We start from the raw sequence: 14,484 nt of genomic DNA on the forward strand, positions 1-14,484 counted from the left end.
TTCTGATGTGAAAAACAACCCTGCTGCTGGGGCTCCTTTTAAGTACCTGAGCACATGATGTGCTGCCTGCATGTGCTGTGTGGTTGGGCAGTCCAAAAACTGACTGAGCTTTCCAACTGCGTAACTTATATCAGGTCTGGTGTTAGCTAAGTACAAGAGCCTCCCAACTAGCTTCCTATAAGCTGAATGATCCTTCAGTGGTTCTCCTCTTTCTCTGGACAGCTTCACGATATAATCCAATGGTGTTCTTATTGGTTTGCAACCTTCAAATCTTGTGTCTTTTAACAAGTCCATCACATACTTTCTTTGATAGAGAGCAATACCTTTCTTTGATCTTGCAACTTCCATCCCTAGAAAGAACTTCAAATCTCCTATGTCCTTGATCTTGAATTTCTCATCCAAGATCCTCTTAATTCGATCGATTTCCTTTTCATCATTTCCAGCTATCACTAAGTCATCCACATAGACCAGCAGTGCTGTAAAACCAGATTCTGTCCCTTTCGTGAACAAGCAATGGTCTGATGCTGACCTGGTGTATCCAGCTTCTACCAAGACAGAATGTAGCATGTGGTTCCATTGCCGACTAGCCTGCTTGAGTCCATACAGCGATTTTTCCAGCTTACACACCTTCCCATCTTCAATTTCCAAACCTTGTGGTGGCCTCATGTAAACCTCCTCCTTGAGTACGCCATGCAAGAATGCAGTATTTACATCAACTTGTTTAAGCATCCAACCTTTCATGGCAGCCAAGGCTAGCACAATCCTTAGTGTTTTCAGTTTTACCACTGGGCTAAATGTGTCTAGATAATCAATACCGGCCACCTGTGTGTACCCTTTTGCTACTAACCGTGCCTTGTACCTTTCTATCGAACCGTCCGGGTTGTGTTTTATCTTGAAGACCCACTTACTTCCAATCGCTTTCTTCCCATGAGGCAGAGTTGTAAGCCTCCACGTTTTGTTCATTTTAAGAGCCTTAAGCTCAGCATTGATCGCATCTTGCCAACAGGGTTGTAACACCGCCTCCTCATAACACTTTGGCTCGATATCATTGGTTAGTGCAAGTGAATATGCTTTATGTAATGCAGAAAGAGATTCATAAGACACAAAGTTTGACATTGGATACCTGACTTTATCGTTGATGGTTTGATTTGGATTAGCTTTGTCAATGGTGGTGCTCATACAAACAAAATCCTTTAGATAAGCTGGTGGCTTTCTCTCCCTTGTGGATTTCCTTTGTACATTATGTTCAGAGTATCTTAGTTGTGAGTTTTCCCTGGCTAGTTCTTGGGTATTTTCCCTTTGATTTGTTGAGTCACCTTCAGTGACTCTCGATGAGTCACTCGTGTGCTTGTAGGAAGAAGGGCCATGGTCCAATTCCAATGTTTCAGGTCTTAGTGCAGGTGGTGCAATGGTTTTATTTATTTCTAATTCTAATGTTGATGCATGATTGTTTTTATCTTGTGCAAAAGGAAAATGGTTTTCGTAAAATTCCACATTTCTAGAAACAAAAATTTCTTTGGATTTTAAGTCAATTAAAACATATCCTTTTGTCCCCTCCCTAAATCCAAGGAAAGCACATTTCCTGGCTCGAGGATCCAGCTTGGACCTGTGAGCATTGATGGTGCTGGCATAGGCCAAGCAACCAAAGACCTTTAGGGTCATTAGATCAGGGAAAGATTGATGCAATATTTGAAAAGGAGACTTGTCCTTGAGAAAAGTAGAAGAAATCCTATTCATTAAGAAAACAGCATGCTTAACAGCAAAATTCCAAAAACAATGTGGGACTTGAGATTGAAATAGTATAGCTCTGGTGATGTTAAGAATATGTTGGTGTTTTCGTTCTACTATCCCATTTTGTTGAGGAGTCTCAACACAGGAAGTTTGATGCAAAATTCCAGTTTTAGCAAAAAAAGATTCCATGAGAAATTCTGGACCATTGTCAGTCCGAATGATTTTGATAGATTTGTTGAATTGAGTTTGTATGAAAGTGATGAAATGTTGAACTAAATTGCATACTTCAGACTTCAATTTCATCAAGTACACCCAAGTATATCTTGATTTATTTTCTACAATGGTTAGAAAGTAACGATGTCCACTGGTGGATGGCACTCTAAGTGGCCCCCAAATGTCTATGTGTACAAGCTCAAACAATTGAGTTGGGTCAGAACTACTTACAGGAAAAGGATGTCTTTTCTGTTTAGCTAGATGGCAAGCATCACATGGTGCTGCTGCCTTATCAAATGAGATGAAGGAGAAGTCTCTCTTCATCTTTATTAGTCTATCATTTGGCAAGTGACCCAACCTGTAGTGCCAAATGCAGCGATCTTGCCTGTGATTATTGCTTACAACCGAACATACGTGTGTACTTGGCTTGGGGAGTTTTAAAGCCTCTTTATTTAATATGTAGAGACCACCATTTTCTCTAGCTGCTCCAATCATCCTCATCGAGCTCCGATCCTGTATCTCACACCTTATGTCAGTAAAGTTCATTTGGCAATGCAATGCAGAGGTGAGTTTTGAAACAGAAATGAGCTTGAAATTGAAAGATGGGATGTAAAGGGCATTGTGCAGTAACAGTTTGTTTGAGAAAACAATAGTTCCCATGATTCTACTTGTAGTCCAAGCCCCATTGGGCAATTTAATTATCACAGGAGCTATTTCTTTATATGTGAAAAAATCATTAAGGCAATGGGATACATGGTCAGTTGCACCAGTATCGATTACCCAGGATGAGAACTTGTTTGAAGAAATATTCAATGCATTAATGCTTGTTTTAAAATGCATGACTGTTACCAACTTTCCTAGATGAAGGATTGGTGTATGCACCGAATTACCTTGATGAGGCAACTCGGGTGAAACCTTTGATGCTGTCACGTTGATGCTATGAGGCTGCTCTCCATGAATCTTGTTGAGAAGAGTGAGCAATGCTTGCTTTTGCTCAAGGGTGAACTCCAGTGTGTCACTTCCAACTCTCTCTAAATGGGAGGAACGCGATGAATTGTCGTGCTCACTGAGTTTTCTTGATTCACTCTCAGTGTTCATTGCTGCTGCAAAGCTTCCATTTTCATCTGCAGCATTTTTACCTCTTAAATGTGGTGGCAATCCGTGTTTCTTATAACATACGTCAACACTGTGGCCAAGCTTTCCGCAATAGGAGCATTGTGGTCTGCCTTTCCCTCCCTGACTTCTACCACCTTGGGATCGTCCACCTCTGCCCCTCCCTCTCCCTCTGCCTTGAAAGGATCCTGCAGTGTTCGAGGGAATGGCAGCATATGCAATTTTGATGTCTGAAGCGGCATCTGGATTCTGAAATTGTCGTTCCTGCTGTGTCAACATGGACAACACAGTGGTTACATCAGGGAGAGGATCCAACAACATGATTTGAGATCTAACGGTGGAGTATTGCTCATTCAGCCCTCTCAAGAATCGTGTTACATGATCCTCTACTCGATATTGTCGCATCACACTTAAGCCACAATTACACTTGTTTGAACATTCGCAATCGGGTATAGCTCTAAAACTGTCAAGATCTTCCCAAATGGATTTCAACTTTGTGAAATACTTAGTTACATCTAGGTCCCCTTGCTTGATAGCAAACAACTCTTCTTGCAACTCTGCCACCCTAAATCTGTCTCCTTGATAGTATCGGTGCTTCAATTCACTCCACAGATTGCTGGCCACATTGTTCCAAACAACACTTCTAGCTATGTCTGGACTAAGGGAAAGGTTTATCCAAGCTACGACGTAAGTGTTACACCTATCCCATGCCTCAAAGGTTTCATCATCTTTATTAGGCTTAGGCAAACTACCATCAATAAATTTCATCTTGTTCTTCCCTTTCAGTCCCCACAGCACAGATCTACTCCAATCACCATAGTTTTTACCATCGAGAATAACAGTAGTAAGAGGAATACCAGTGCTCTCAGAGGGATGAAGGTAATAGATGCTCTCTGGATCCTGATTCGGTTTGGTACTCTTCTTGCTAATGCTCGCTTGAAATGTTGTGAGCTGATTCAGAAAATTCATGAACGCTTCTGCATTTACACCTTCCATCGCACCTTCCAGCAACGTCGATTGACAGAAGCCTCAGTGATTAACCTTCTTCCTACAATCTCGTTGATCGGAGTCACCTTCTCACAGTTACAGAGAGTGTGAGGCGGCGCACTCTCATCAAGCTCTATCGTATAAGTTTGTAGGAAGAGAAGAAAGACAGAAAGAGAGAATGAATTTGACTTGAGAAATTAGATGGAGAAAGAAAGAAATTCAACGGATTAAACTCAAATTGAAATTAGATGAATCACACGCTGAATTGAAAAGGAACTCAAAGAAATTTCAGTTTGGAACGAGATACAGAATCTGGATCGAGAAGAAAGGAATTTGGATCACCATTCGCATAACTGAGCTCTTGCAAAATTGGCAAGATTTCAGATTAGGCTGCACCTTCCTCAATCTGAATCTCAGTGCTTGCCACACTCCACGCTCACCGCACCATGTTGAAGGTGTTGCAAGTGTGAGTAGCTGCACTTTCTGTGAGAGAAAACCAGAGAGAAAGGCACAATTGCAAAATACCTAATAGCATAAAATGGTGAATCACACTTTACAGGTGAGTTGCAAATACATATATATACAACACCTACACTACACCTTAGCTGCATTAGATCAGCACCCTTCTAACAAACTAGTAACCAATTTGCTGAGGTGTCATCTAATATAATTATCAACATGACTAACTGATCAGGCACATATCAGCTCCTAACTTAAATTACTCTAACTATTTATTATCAAACTTAGAGGTTAAGTGACTCAAGTATTTAATATTATATCTATAAATTAAAACAATCCAGTAAAAATATAGTTACCAAAATTTTTAGCTAAGATAATGAATGCTTCCGTTAAGCTAAGATTACAAACAAGTTGATAGATATGAACAAGTTGATGTTGGCCCACGTCCATGGCTGTTGCCCTAATGTGTCATCATCCATAATAATGTATCATCCGTAAGTGTGACAAGAATGAATTGGACCACCCATATGGAAGCATGCATCATATTGTGGTAGTGGTAAATGGATTTAATTAATCAATTAATAACCACTAAATGTTGTCAACTGTCAATACTGTTAAGTTCAAATCAAATAATGTACCTTGATTTATTAGGACTTTAATTTATATAAGAACTAGGATTTAAGTCATGACTAATGTCTCACTTATCTAGGGATTTATAATTCAACGAGAAATAAATTATCATATTCGACGGTGGATGTATTGCAGACAAACAAGTTAAAATAAATAACACTCTAAATACATTTAAAATTTCTAATATTACTTTAAAATTAAGCAACTTTATTTCAACTAACCCGGAAAAAATTTGTGTTAAAAGGTTATGGAAGAAGTGAAGAACCATACATCGACGTGATCACGTTTTTCCTATTTAAATAATCATTTAATGCATATACTCATCATAATCACTCTCTTCTGAACACCCTAAACTTACAATTGCACATGAATATAAGCAAAGCATAAATATATTGTTGTACATACCATGATATATTACGGATCCAAACTTATATATTGTTAATTTATGTCGGCGAAGGATAAAGTTGAAGTTAATATGGGAGGACAGAAAAGTTCCACGAAATGAAGGATTATTATTGTGCATGTATCATGCATGTGCATGGCGGGGATGTATAGTAGTTAATTAATTATTACAGGATGGACCAATAATAAGTTCATAATATAAGTGACCATGTCTATATGTAATAGCTGGTTGGACCAATCCGCAGTCCACCACCCCCTCTAAGTACTATATTAAAATACTATAAATACTTTTATTATTTATAATATTTAGACTCAAAATTATTAGTTCAAAATAAAAATACTTATTAGGTTAACTAATCTTACATTTATTATTATTATTTAATAAAAATAATAATAAATTAATAGACACATTAATATTTTAGTTATATCTACATAATAATACTCTCTCTCTCTCTCTATCTTTGTTTTAAAAGAAAAAAAAAGTAATAAGATAATTACTATATTTAGGACAGAGTTAGCATAATTCTTAAGATGGACCAATATAAAAATATAATTAAAAAAAATTAAAATTAAAGGAGGGTTAATATAAAAGTTAGTAATCTTTATACATTAAAATTTTTAATTTGGGGGCATTGTTTCTTTGTTCAACATTAAGCTCCGATCGTGAATATATTATTGTAGATAAAGTATATACTTAACTTTTTCAAAAATATAATTAAAAAAAAAACTAGATTTGCGATAAAAAAAAAAACGTGTACTCTCCCTTTCCAACTTCTCACGCCGCGACGTCTCCCACTAACTTGTCTCGCCACGCCCTTTCTCATCGAACTCCTCTTGTCACGACGCTGCGTCCTCTTCCTTCAACTTCTCTTGCCCCACCGCCACACCCTCCGCATCCAAGTCCTTTCGTTGTGACGCCGCAACATTCTCCTCTAATTCCCCTTGTCACGCTGCCGCGTTTTTCGCATACAACTCCTCTTGCTACTACGCTTTCTAATCCTTGGCGTTTCCTCTTTTTCATCCACGTTCTTCTTTTTTTAGGTATTAGATGTTTTTTTTTCACAGTTTTAGATGTGTCTTTTTTATAAGTCTTAGATATTTTTTTTTAGGTTTTAGATGTTTTTTTTTAATAATTTTAGATTTTTTTTAATTTTTGAATGTTTATTTTTCTTACATTTTAAATATTTTATTTTATTATCCAATCATTCTAAAATTTAAACATCGGAAATTCGAGTATAATAAACAAATCATATAATGACCGAGTGACGGAGAAATTGAGATAGTTAGAAATGATACTAAACAGTGCGGCTAAAAAATGTAAGAGAGAAAATAAAAAAATCGTGGTTTTATTTTTATTATAAATGAGAGTAAAATTGAGATTAAAATTAGGAATTCTACTAGAGTCAATGGATAATAATAATTACTGTATAGATAATAATAATAATATAGAAATGAGAATTAGTAAGACGCTTCATCGGACATTAGCCCGCTAAGCGGCCGGTGAGAGTATAGCGCTAATTTTAAAACAACTTTTAAGTACATAACAAATTAATTATTAATTAATTATTTATATAAAATATAGAATATTTATTAAAAATATATTAAAATAATATATAATAACTAATTTAATGATTTATTGTTAAATATGCATGCAATATTTTTGAAATAACAAATTAGTGATTCTAATTAATACAGACAACATAGGAACAAATTAAATAATCTAAATTATACGGTTCTCTTGTCTTTGATTTCATTAGCTTACAAACTTTCACACGTTTGATTTATAATTTTTAACATTTGATTTTATTACTCATATAATACAACTATACAAGTCTTTCTTTTTAAATTTAATTTTAAAATAAAAAATATTTTATCCACATAAAAATATATATCATGGTTAGATATTATTATTGCCAATTAATTCTTAGAAAATTTGAACATCGTTAACTAATTTAAACAGGTATATAGCCATTAAATATGACATAATTTCAATTAAAGGGCACATAACAACAAATTTTCTTGGCTAAATAGTTTTGCTGAATATAAAATTATAATATATATTTATATTCTTTTCTTCATTTGTCTAAGCCATATATATTGGCGTCGTGCATCTTCTATCCACTTTAACACTACAATACAATTGACTAATGACTAGTGTGTAATTAAGTTTTTTAATTTCGGGGAAAGAGTTTCGTTTTTAATCATCTATGACCCTAAAATAATCAGTGATTAATTAATGAATATATACATACACTAAAAACAAATTAGATATTGTTGTCTTAAAAGCCTAGCTAACATCTTATCTCATGGATCAAGAGTCATATGAGAGATAACTCTTCTCCTTTATGTTTGGCCTCTGTACTAATTAAGGAGACAAAGCTTTCAAAACCTTCTTTAAAATACACCCTCCCATCCTCCTCATTGCTCCCTCACCAATCGCAACCAAAACCCTAATTTTCTCTCTCCTCTCTCTCTCTCTCTCTCTTCTACATACATAGCAACACCACACGTACGGACCAGTATTACTTTACGCATGGAACCCTGCCAAAAGCCTCCGCCGCCACCGGAACAATCCGACGCCTCTTATTTTTTCTCCGCCGTCACCGACAGCACCAACATGCTCGCCGACTTTGACTGGATCGGAGGAGAAGAAGGCGACACCATGTGTCTGCCGCCGGAGAACAACAGCAACAACAATAATCAATCGCCGTCTTCAAGCTCAGCTGAGGATCCGCCGGAGAGTTCGATCGCCTCCGACGGGAAACAGCTCGACAAAGAGAAACCACCGTAAGTCGCCTTTAATTCCTTTCTTCACTGAGGTTAAGTTGTAATTAACCTAAAATTTAGGGGTCTAAACGCAAGCGAAAAATGCTATGCACACATAACTAACTAACCAAATCGGAATCTAATTAATTAGTTTTGTTTTTTCGGAAGCAGTGCAGCCACCGTCCGTACAAATACATGTTCTAGCCACCCGCTCTAGTAGTTCACTGACTGCTCATACTGATTTTGATTTTTGTTCCGAATTATTCATTTTATAAAAATGTTATTTATATTTTTTAATATATTTTATGTTTTCATATATACTTCATATAAATAATTAAGAGTATTACTGATTGAATTTGAAAGTAGATCGACTGTTATTTTTATTATCATTATTTGAAATTGTTGTTGGCTTCAAATGAAAGCAAGAAAATGAAAAAGAAAAAGGGACGATGCTTTTTGGTATGATGACGTCCTCAAAATCACGGGCACCGCGATTATTGCGGCGGGAGTGCCGTACTTGACGGCTAGCCATCCACCACTCCACTTCATGCTTTTATACATTATTAACTTTGCTGATTTAGTGATTTCACAATTTATGATAGATTATTATTATTATTATTCCATTTTTAATTATTAACAGCGCAGCTTAGTTAATCATTAATTCATTATTGGGCCTCCTTTCACTCCTGATGCTGTTGTGCTAGCTAACTAGTTTTGCACTGTATATATAATTGTTCAGATTAATTCCAAGTAGTTGCATTGCATCATTATTTGTTTATAATTTGTATGTATGTGCATGATTGCATGAATGGACGAGTTTCTAGCTAGGTATATATAAGATATGCTATGCTATGCTATGTGTGCTATATTCTGTACATGATGTTAATTTGCACCAAATAAATAATGCTTGCTTGTGTCCATAGTTATAAGGGGGGTCTCTACTTCTACTTTTTCCTTTTTTGTGGTCCATATTTTACATGCTTCTTATTTTATAGATGGCACCAATATATAATAAGTAGATAATGCCATAATGGCTGCCATGGACACAAATCACAATTTATTGGTTATTATTTTATTATATTATGTGTCTTTCGGCCCTAAATAATGCAATACACACGGTTTATAGCTTTTACATATACATTTGAATATTCTGGCCTTTCCGTGCAGGCTACTTTAATTTTATACAAACAGAAATTTTAATTTTATTGGTATGATTTTAACCTGAACGTCAGGTTTATTGTGGTGGAATTAGCGTGAAATCATTAATTTATAACTGAAAGATTTTGGTCACATTTAATTTCTTCACTCGAGTCATGTTTTGGTGCATTGCTACTGATTTGGGAGTTTTTGAAGTGACGCTAACTCCATCGAAGCATTTAAAGATATCATAAAGAAAAAAATAAATAAAGGATGATGATAATTAACTATCGTCACCGGAACTTCCAACATTGAATAATCATATGTCCCGTACTATCTAGAATAACCATCGACGTACTAGGGATAATAAACACCTTTCCAAAAGCTTAAACTGATTTTGGGGTTTATCAAAGATCGAACTCTTAACTTTTCGGATCTAGCGCTCTAATACCATATCATGATACCACTCATCCCAAAAGTTTCAGCTGATGGAAAAAGGTAACACTAATAATTATATCTCTAATACTCCATAAACCTCTATTGTACACATTGTACAAATATTCCATTGGTTCCTCATAACTTCCCTAATCATATATATGGTTATTTGTACTTCAATTAATCATTTTGGCCGTTCACCTGTTCCCTTGTATATATATGTTTGTGGGGTGCATGGTGGTTAATTTATGGCTACTTAGCTTTAATTTAATTTACAGGAGTAGAAGTAAGAAGAAGCAGAAACGAATGAAGCAGCCACGGTTTGCTTTTATGACTAAGAGTGAAACCGATCATCTTGAAGATGGCTACAGATGGCGAAAGTACGGCCAGAAGGCAGTTAAAAATAGTCCATTCCCCAGGTTTGTATGAACATTCATTTTTTGTTTTTAATTTATTATTCACACGAGGATAAAGTTTTGAATAACTCCAAATCTTTTGTTTGAAAAACAAGTACTGAACCATGCTTAATATATTTTTTGTTCAAAAGTTGTTATGATGAAAAGACTTCTTCCGATTTGAAAGAAAATCAAACTTTTCTAAAGCTAACCTAATCTAAACATGCTTTTTATATATTCTTATATTTTGTAAAGCTATATCATCAATAGTAGTCAAGCACGAGGATGGGTAAGTCTAAAACCCTTACTAATACAACCTTTAGAAGGAACCATATTAATACAACACACCTCACCTACTGCAAAGAAACTTTAGAGCATGCACTATCCTAATCATCTATATATCCGTTTTAAACTTTTTCCCAATTAAATAGGCTAAGAAATTCTTTTGAAAATTATATCACAAAATTAACTGTTACATTATACAATAATCATACGAGTATATGACCAATGTTGTATAATACAAAGTCATTACCATATTAATTACAACATATACAACATGATGACAATAATCAAGTGAAGCAAGTGTAAGAAGAACAAACATAAAACAATAAATCGAAAGGTGGTATCTGTCATATAATATCGAATATGTAATAATAGGGTGGGGGGAAAAGAAAAGACAAATATATTATTTATATTTTAGAAGCTAAGTATGAATACCATAGTACGGCGGTTACATCTTAAATCCATTGTCCCGTCCTGCATCACTTTTAAAATTGCCTTGCAAGTAAGGTTTATTTTTAACTAGCCCCATATCATGTGTCTTGATTTTTAACTTTATTTATCTTTTAATCTTCCATCTGTAAATGAAGTGATAAACAAAATGCTCTATCTGAAGGTCATATAAATTAAAATTATGGACATGACACTTATTAATTTCATAAAAGATTCTTTCTAACTCTCCTCAGTCCTCAACATTTAAGTTGTGTTAATTCGTTTATATATTGGTTAGATCAGTAACAAACTCCTAACCGTCTATAATAACTTCCTATGACGGTTACTAACTGCCACATGAGTGAGTAGTGAGCTGCTCCCTAGCAGTTCTCCTTCCATATATAGTTATCACCAACATGCAGCAAGTCAATTTATCTATAATACATATAAAGCATATATATAAACACGTATTTGTTTGCAATCAAATTAAAAGCAAAATCAGTAGCATAATTTGATCATGTTAATGTGATAAACAATGTACTTGAAGATGAACAACTATCCTATACAGGAGCTACTATCGTTGCACAAACAACAACTGCAGTGTGAAGAAAAGGGTGGAACGCTCCTCGGAGGACCCAACTATTGTGATAACCACATATGAAGGCCAACACTGCCACCACTCCGTAGGGACATTCCACCACCACCGACAACTAAGTGGCATGCTTAGTAGTAATCAAAAATCCACATTTGCAACTCAATTTTCTCTTGGAAATATGTCACACTTCTATTATCCAATTGATCAATTACCTGAAGAAAACACACTTATTAGTAGTAGTGTTTCTGATGATCCTTATTGTCAATCACACAATAATGATAATTACAATGGAAGACGCAGCATTACATTGGCAGATTCATCAACCCCAGAAGAGCTACCCACAGATGATGGACTACTTGGAGATATTCTTCTGCCTAGGCAAATGCGTAACGGATGAGGAGGCTAATATAGAATGGTATTTATATATTATATTATATATACATTATTATATATCCTATAGAGTATATATTTCACATTATCTATATTTTACAATTTTTAATTGTGCGTGTTAGTTGTTATTACTAGCTAGTTGGGGGCCGGATAGGTGGGTTTAATTTCGGGAGATCGACAACATGGCTTTAAGATTTCAATGCAACTTGAAGAGAAAGTAAGTAGAATCTCTAAACTTTATAAGTAGATAATGGTAGATATATATATAGATTATATATATATATATTAGACAAAAGACCAATATATTCCAAATAATGATGGTAATAAAGGCTTTCATAATATGTTATATATATGGGGATACTTGGATAGGCACCATATAATTGATGGTAGTTCAATCTTAATTATTGGGGTGATTAATTATATTATTGAGATTATTGAAGACATAATTAGCGCTCTTTTAATATCTAATCTAAGCGATTGGCCTAGCAACCTTATCTTGACTGGAACCCACTTCATGATGCTAACCACCCATTCACTTAAAACATCTTAGCCGAAAGTATGATTTGATGCCAAGTAGCGTGTGTTTTAAGTGATCGTTTACAACAAAACCTGCATTCATTTGACCAATATATAGTTCTATCATTGTATTAGATCGAAGTTAATTGGAATTATTGTTATTTAATGGATGTAAAATCTTTATGAAGATATTCTATTGAAAAGTATTCCTATATTTTTAAGACGCCTAATTTATATATATGCATTCAAAATAAAATCTTTTACATGAGAAATAATATGAACCGAGATGGAGTGCTTATAATTGCTTTTTACATTACAAATTAAAAATATAAAAGACTAGTCCCTTTCAAAGAGAAAATACATTAAATGACATGCTACCATAAAAGTCATGATCCAAGAATGAGTTATATGGTTAGATGTATGGTTTCCCTTCAAGTAAGTAACAGTCTAACAGACCAATAAAAGTCATGCATGACCCAAAAAATTAAACTCTGTGTATTCACTGTTCATTCTTTTTTAGCTATCTCAGTTTTTTTCAGAGTAAATTTTACCTAGCCGAGTTTACTCATGAAAATACGATTAACGTGCATGCACCATTACTATATGTTAATGATCAAAGTTAAGAGTGATAGATTATTATTATTATTATTATTATTATTATTATTATTATTATTATTATTATTATTATTATTATTATTATTATTATTATACAAACCATATTAAATGTATACAAAAAATTAGTCACCAATAAAAACATGAAATATATATATTAAAATTAAGTTAAATTATATATACATTTAAAAATAAATATATAATAATTAATTTGATAACCAATTTTTAATGTGCACATAATTTTTTTTAGTTATAATACATGGTCAAGTTGCCACAATATTAAAAATAAAAATTATGTACATGCTAAAAATTAGTCATTCATATATATATAATTTAACTTTTTTTTATATATTTTATATTTTAATGTATATTTTATAGGGCAATTTACATAAATAAATTGTTTGTCCCTCAAATTTACGCAATTGCATTGTTTCAAAAATGAAGACGCAAATACATTGTTTCATATATCTATAGAAACTGCTACTGTCAGTAGCGGTTTATCAAAACACGTAATCCGCTATAACCAGCAGCGGTTTACACGCGAATGGGGAACACAGAAACCGCTAGAGGCTGTCGCGGTTTCTGTTTGTTGATGCTTGGCCATAAATCGCTACTGGCAGTAGCGGTTTATGTGTATTGGGACATGTGCGTAAACCGCTAGATGCAGCAGCCGGTTTACGTTGATTAAAAAAAATGTTTGTTTATGCTATATTAAGTTACAAAAAGATTGAGAGAAAGAAAAACGGAGTATATATTTTTTGCAATCATATGATTTATATGGATAAAAAATGAAGTAATTTTTTAAAAAAAAGTGTATGCTTTAGTGAATTTTTTACTAAAAATAAATTATTTTATCATTTATGAGTTTTAGAAGGGATGAAGATAAAAAAAAATTTAGTCTTAGTTTATATATTTTAGTACTCTGTGAGTACTCACTCTTGGATAAATAATAGTGATAGCATCATAATTTTGATGAATAAAATAAAAAATATAAATATGCATGTAATAATTTTTTATTTGTATTTATTATTAAAATGAGACTAAATAGCAAATCAAAGAGTGAGTACTCACAGAATACTAAAATATATAAACTAAGACTAATTTTTTTTATCTTCATCCCTTCTAAAACTCATGAATGATAAAATAATTTATTTTTAGTAAAAAATTTATTAAAGCATACACTTTTTCTTTAAAAATTACTTCATTTTTTATCCATATAAATCATATGATTGCAAAAAATATATACTCCATTTTTCTTTCTCTCAATCTTTTTGTAACTTAATATAGCATAAACAAATATTTTTTCTAATCAACGTAAACCGCTGCTGCCTCTAGCGGTTTACGCACATGTCCCAATACACATAAACCGCTACTGCCAGTAGCGGTTTATGG

At 33.8% G+C, this 14,484-nt stretch overlaps 1 protein-coding gene across 2 annotated transcripts; it reads left to right on the forward strand.

Moving 5' to 3' along the window:
- The first annotated feature begins 7,808 nt into the window (after positions 1–7,808).
- On the forward strand, positions 7,809–12,410 carry LOC112734141 (probable WRKY transcription factor 57). 2 transcript variants are annotated; one of them, XM_072228098.1, is made up of 4 exons: positions 7,809–8,322; positions 10,152–10,292; positions 11,548–11,989; positions 12,087–12,410. In XM_072228098.1, the coding sequence occupies exons 1-3, from the start codon at positions 8,069–8,071 to the stop codon at positions 11,969–11,971; spliced, it is 819 nt and encodes a 272-aa protein (XP_072084199.1). In that variant the 5' UTR covers positions 7,809–8,068; the 3' UTR covers positions 11,972–11,989; positions 12,087–12,410. The 2 variants fall into 2 exon arrangements, with proteins under 2 accessions (XP_072084199.1, XP_072084200.1); XM_072228099.1 differs by having other exon boundaries at positions 7,837–8,322; positions 12,100–12,410.
- The last annotated feature ends 2,074 nt before the right edge of the window (positions 12,411–14,484 follow it).

The sequence above is a fragment of the Arachis hypogaea genome, chromosome 3 (genome assembly GCF_003086295.3).
Source record: "Arachis hypogaea cultivar Tifrunner chromosome 3, arahy.Tifrunner.gnm2.J5K5, whole genome shotgun sequence".
Classification (NCBI taxonomy): domain Eukaryota; kingdom Viridiplantae; phylum Streptophyta; class Magnoliopsida; order Fabales; family Fabaceae; genus Arachis; species Arachis hypogaea.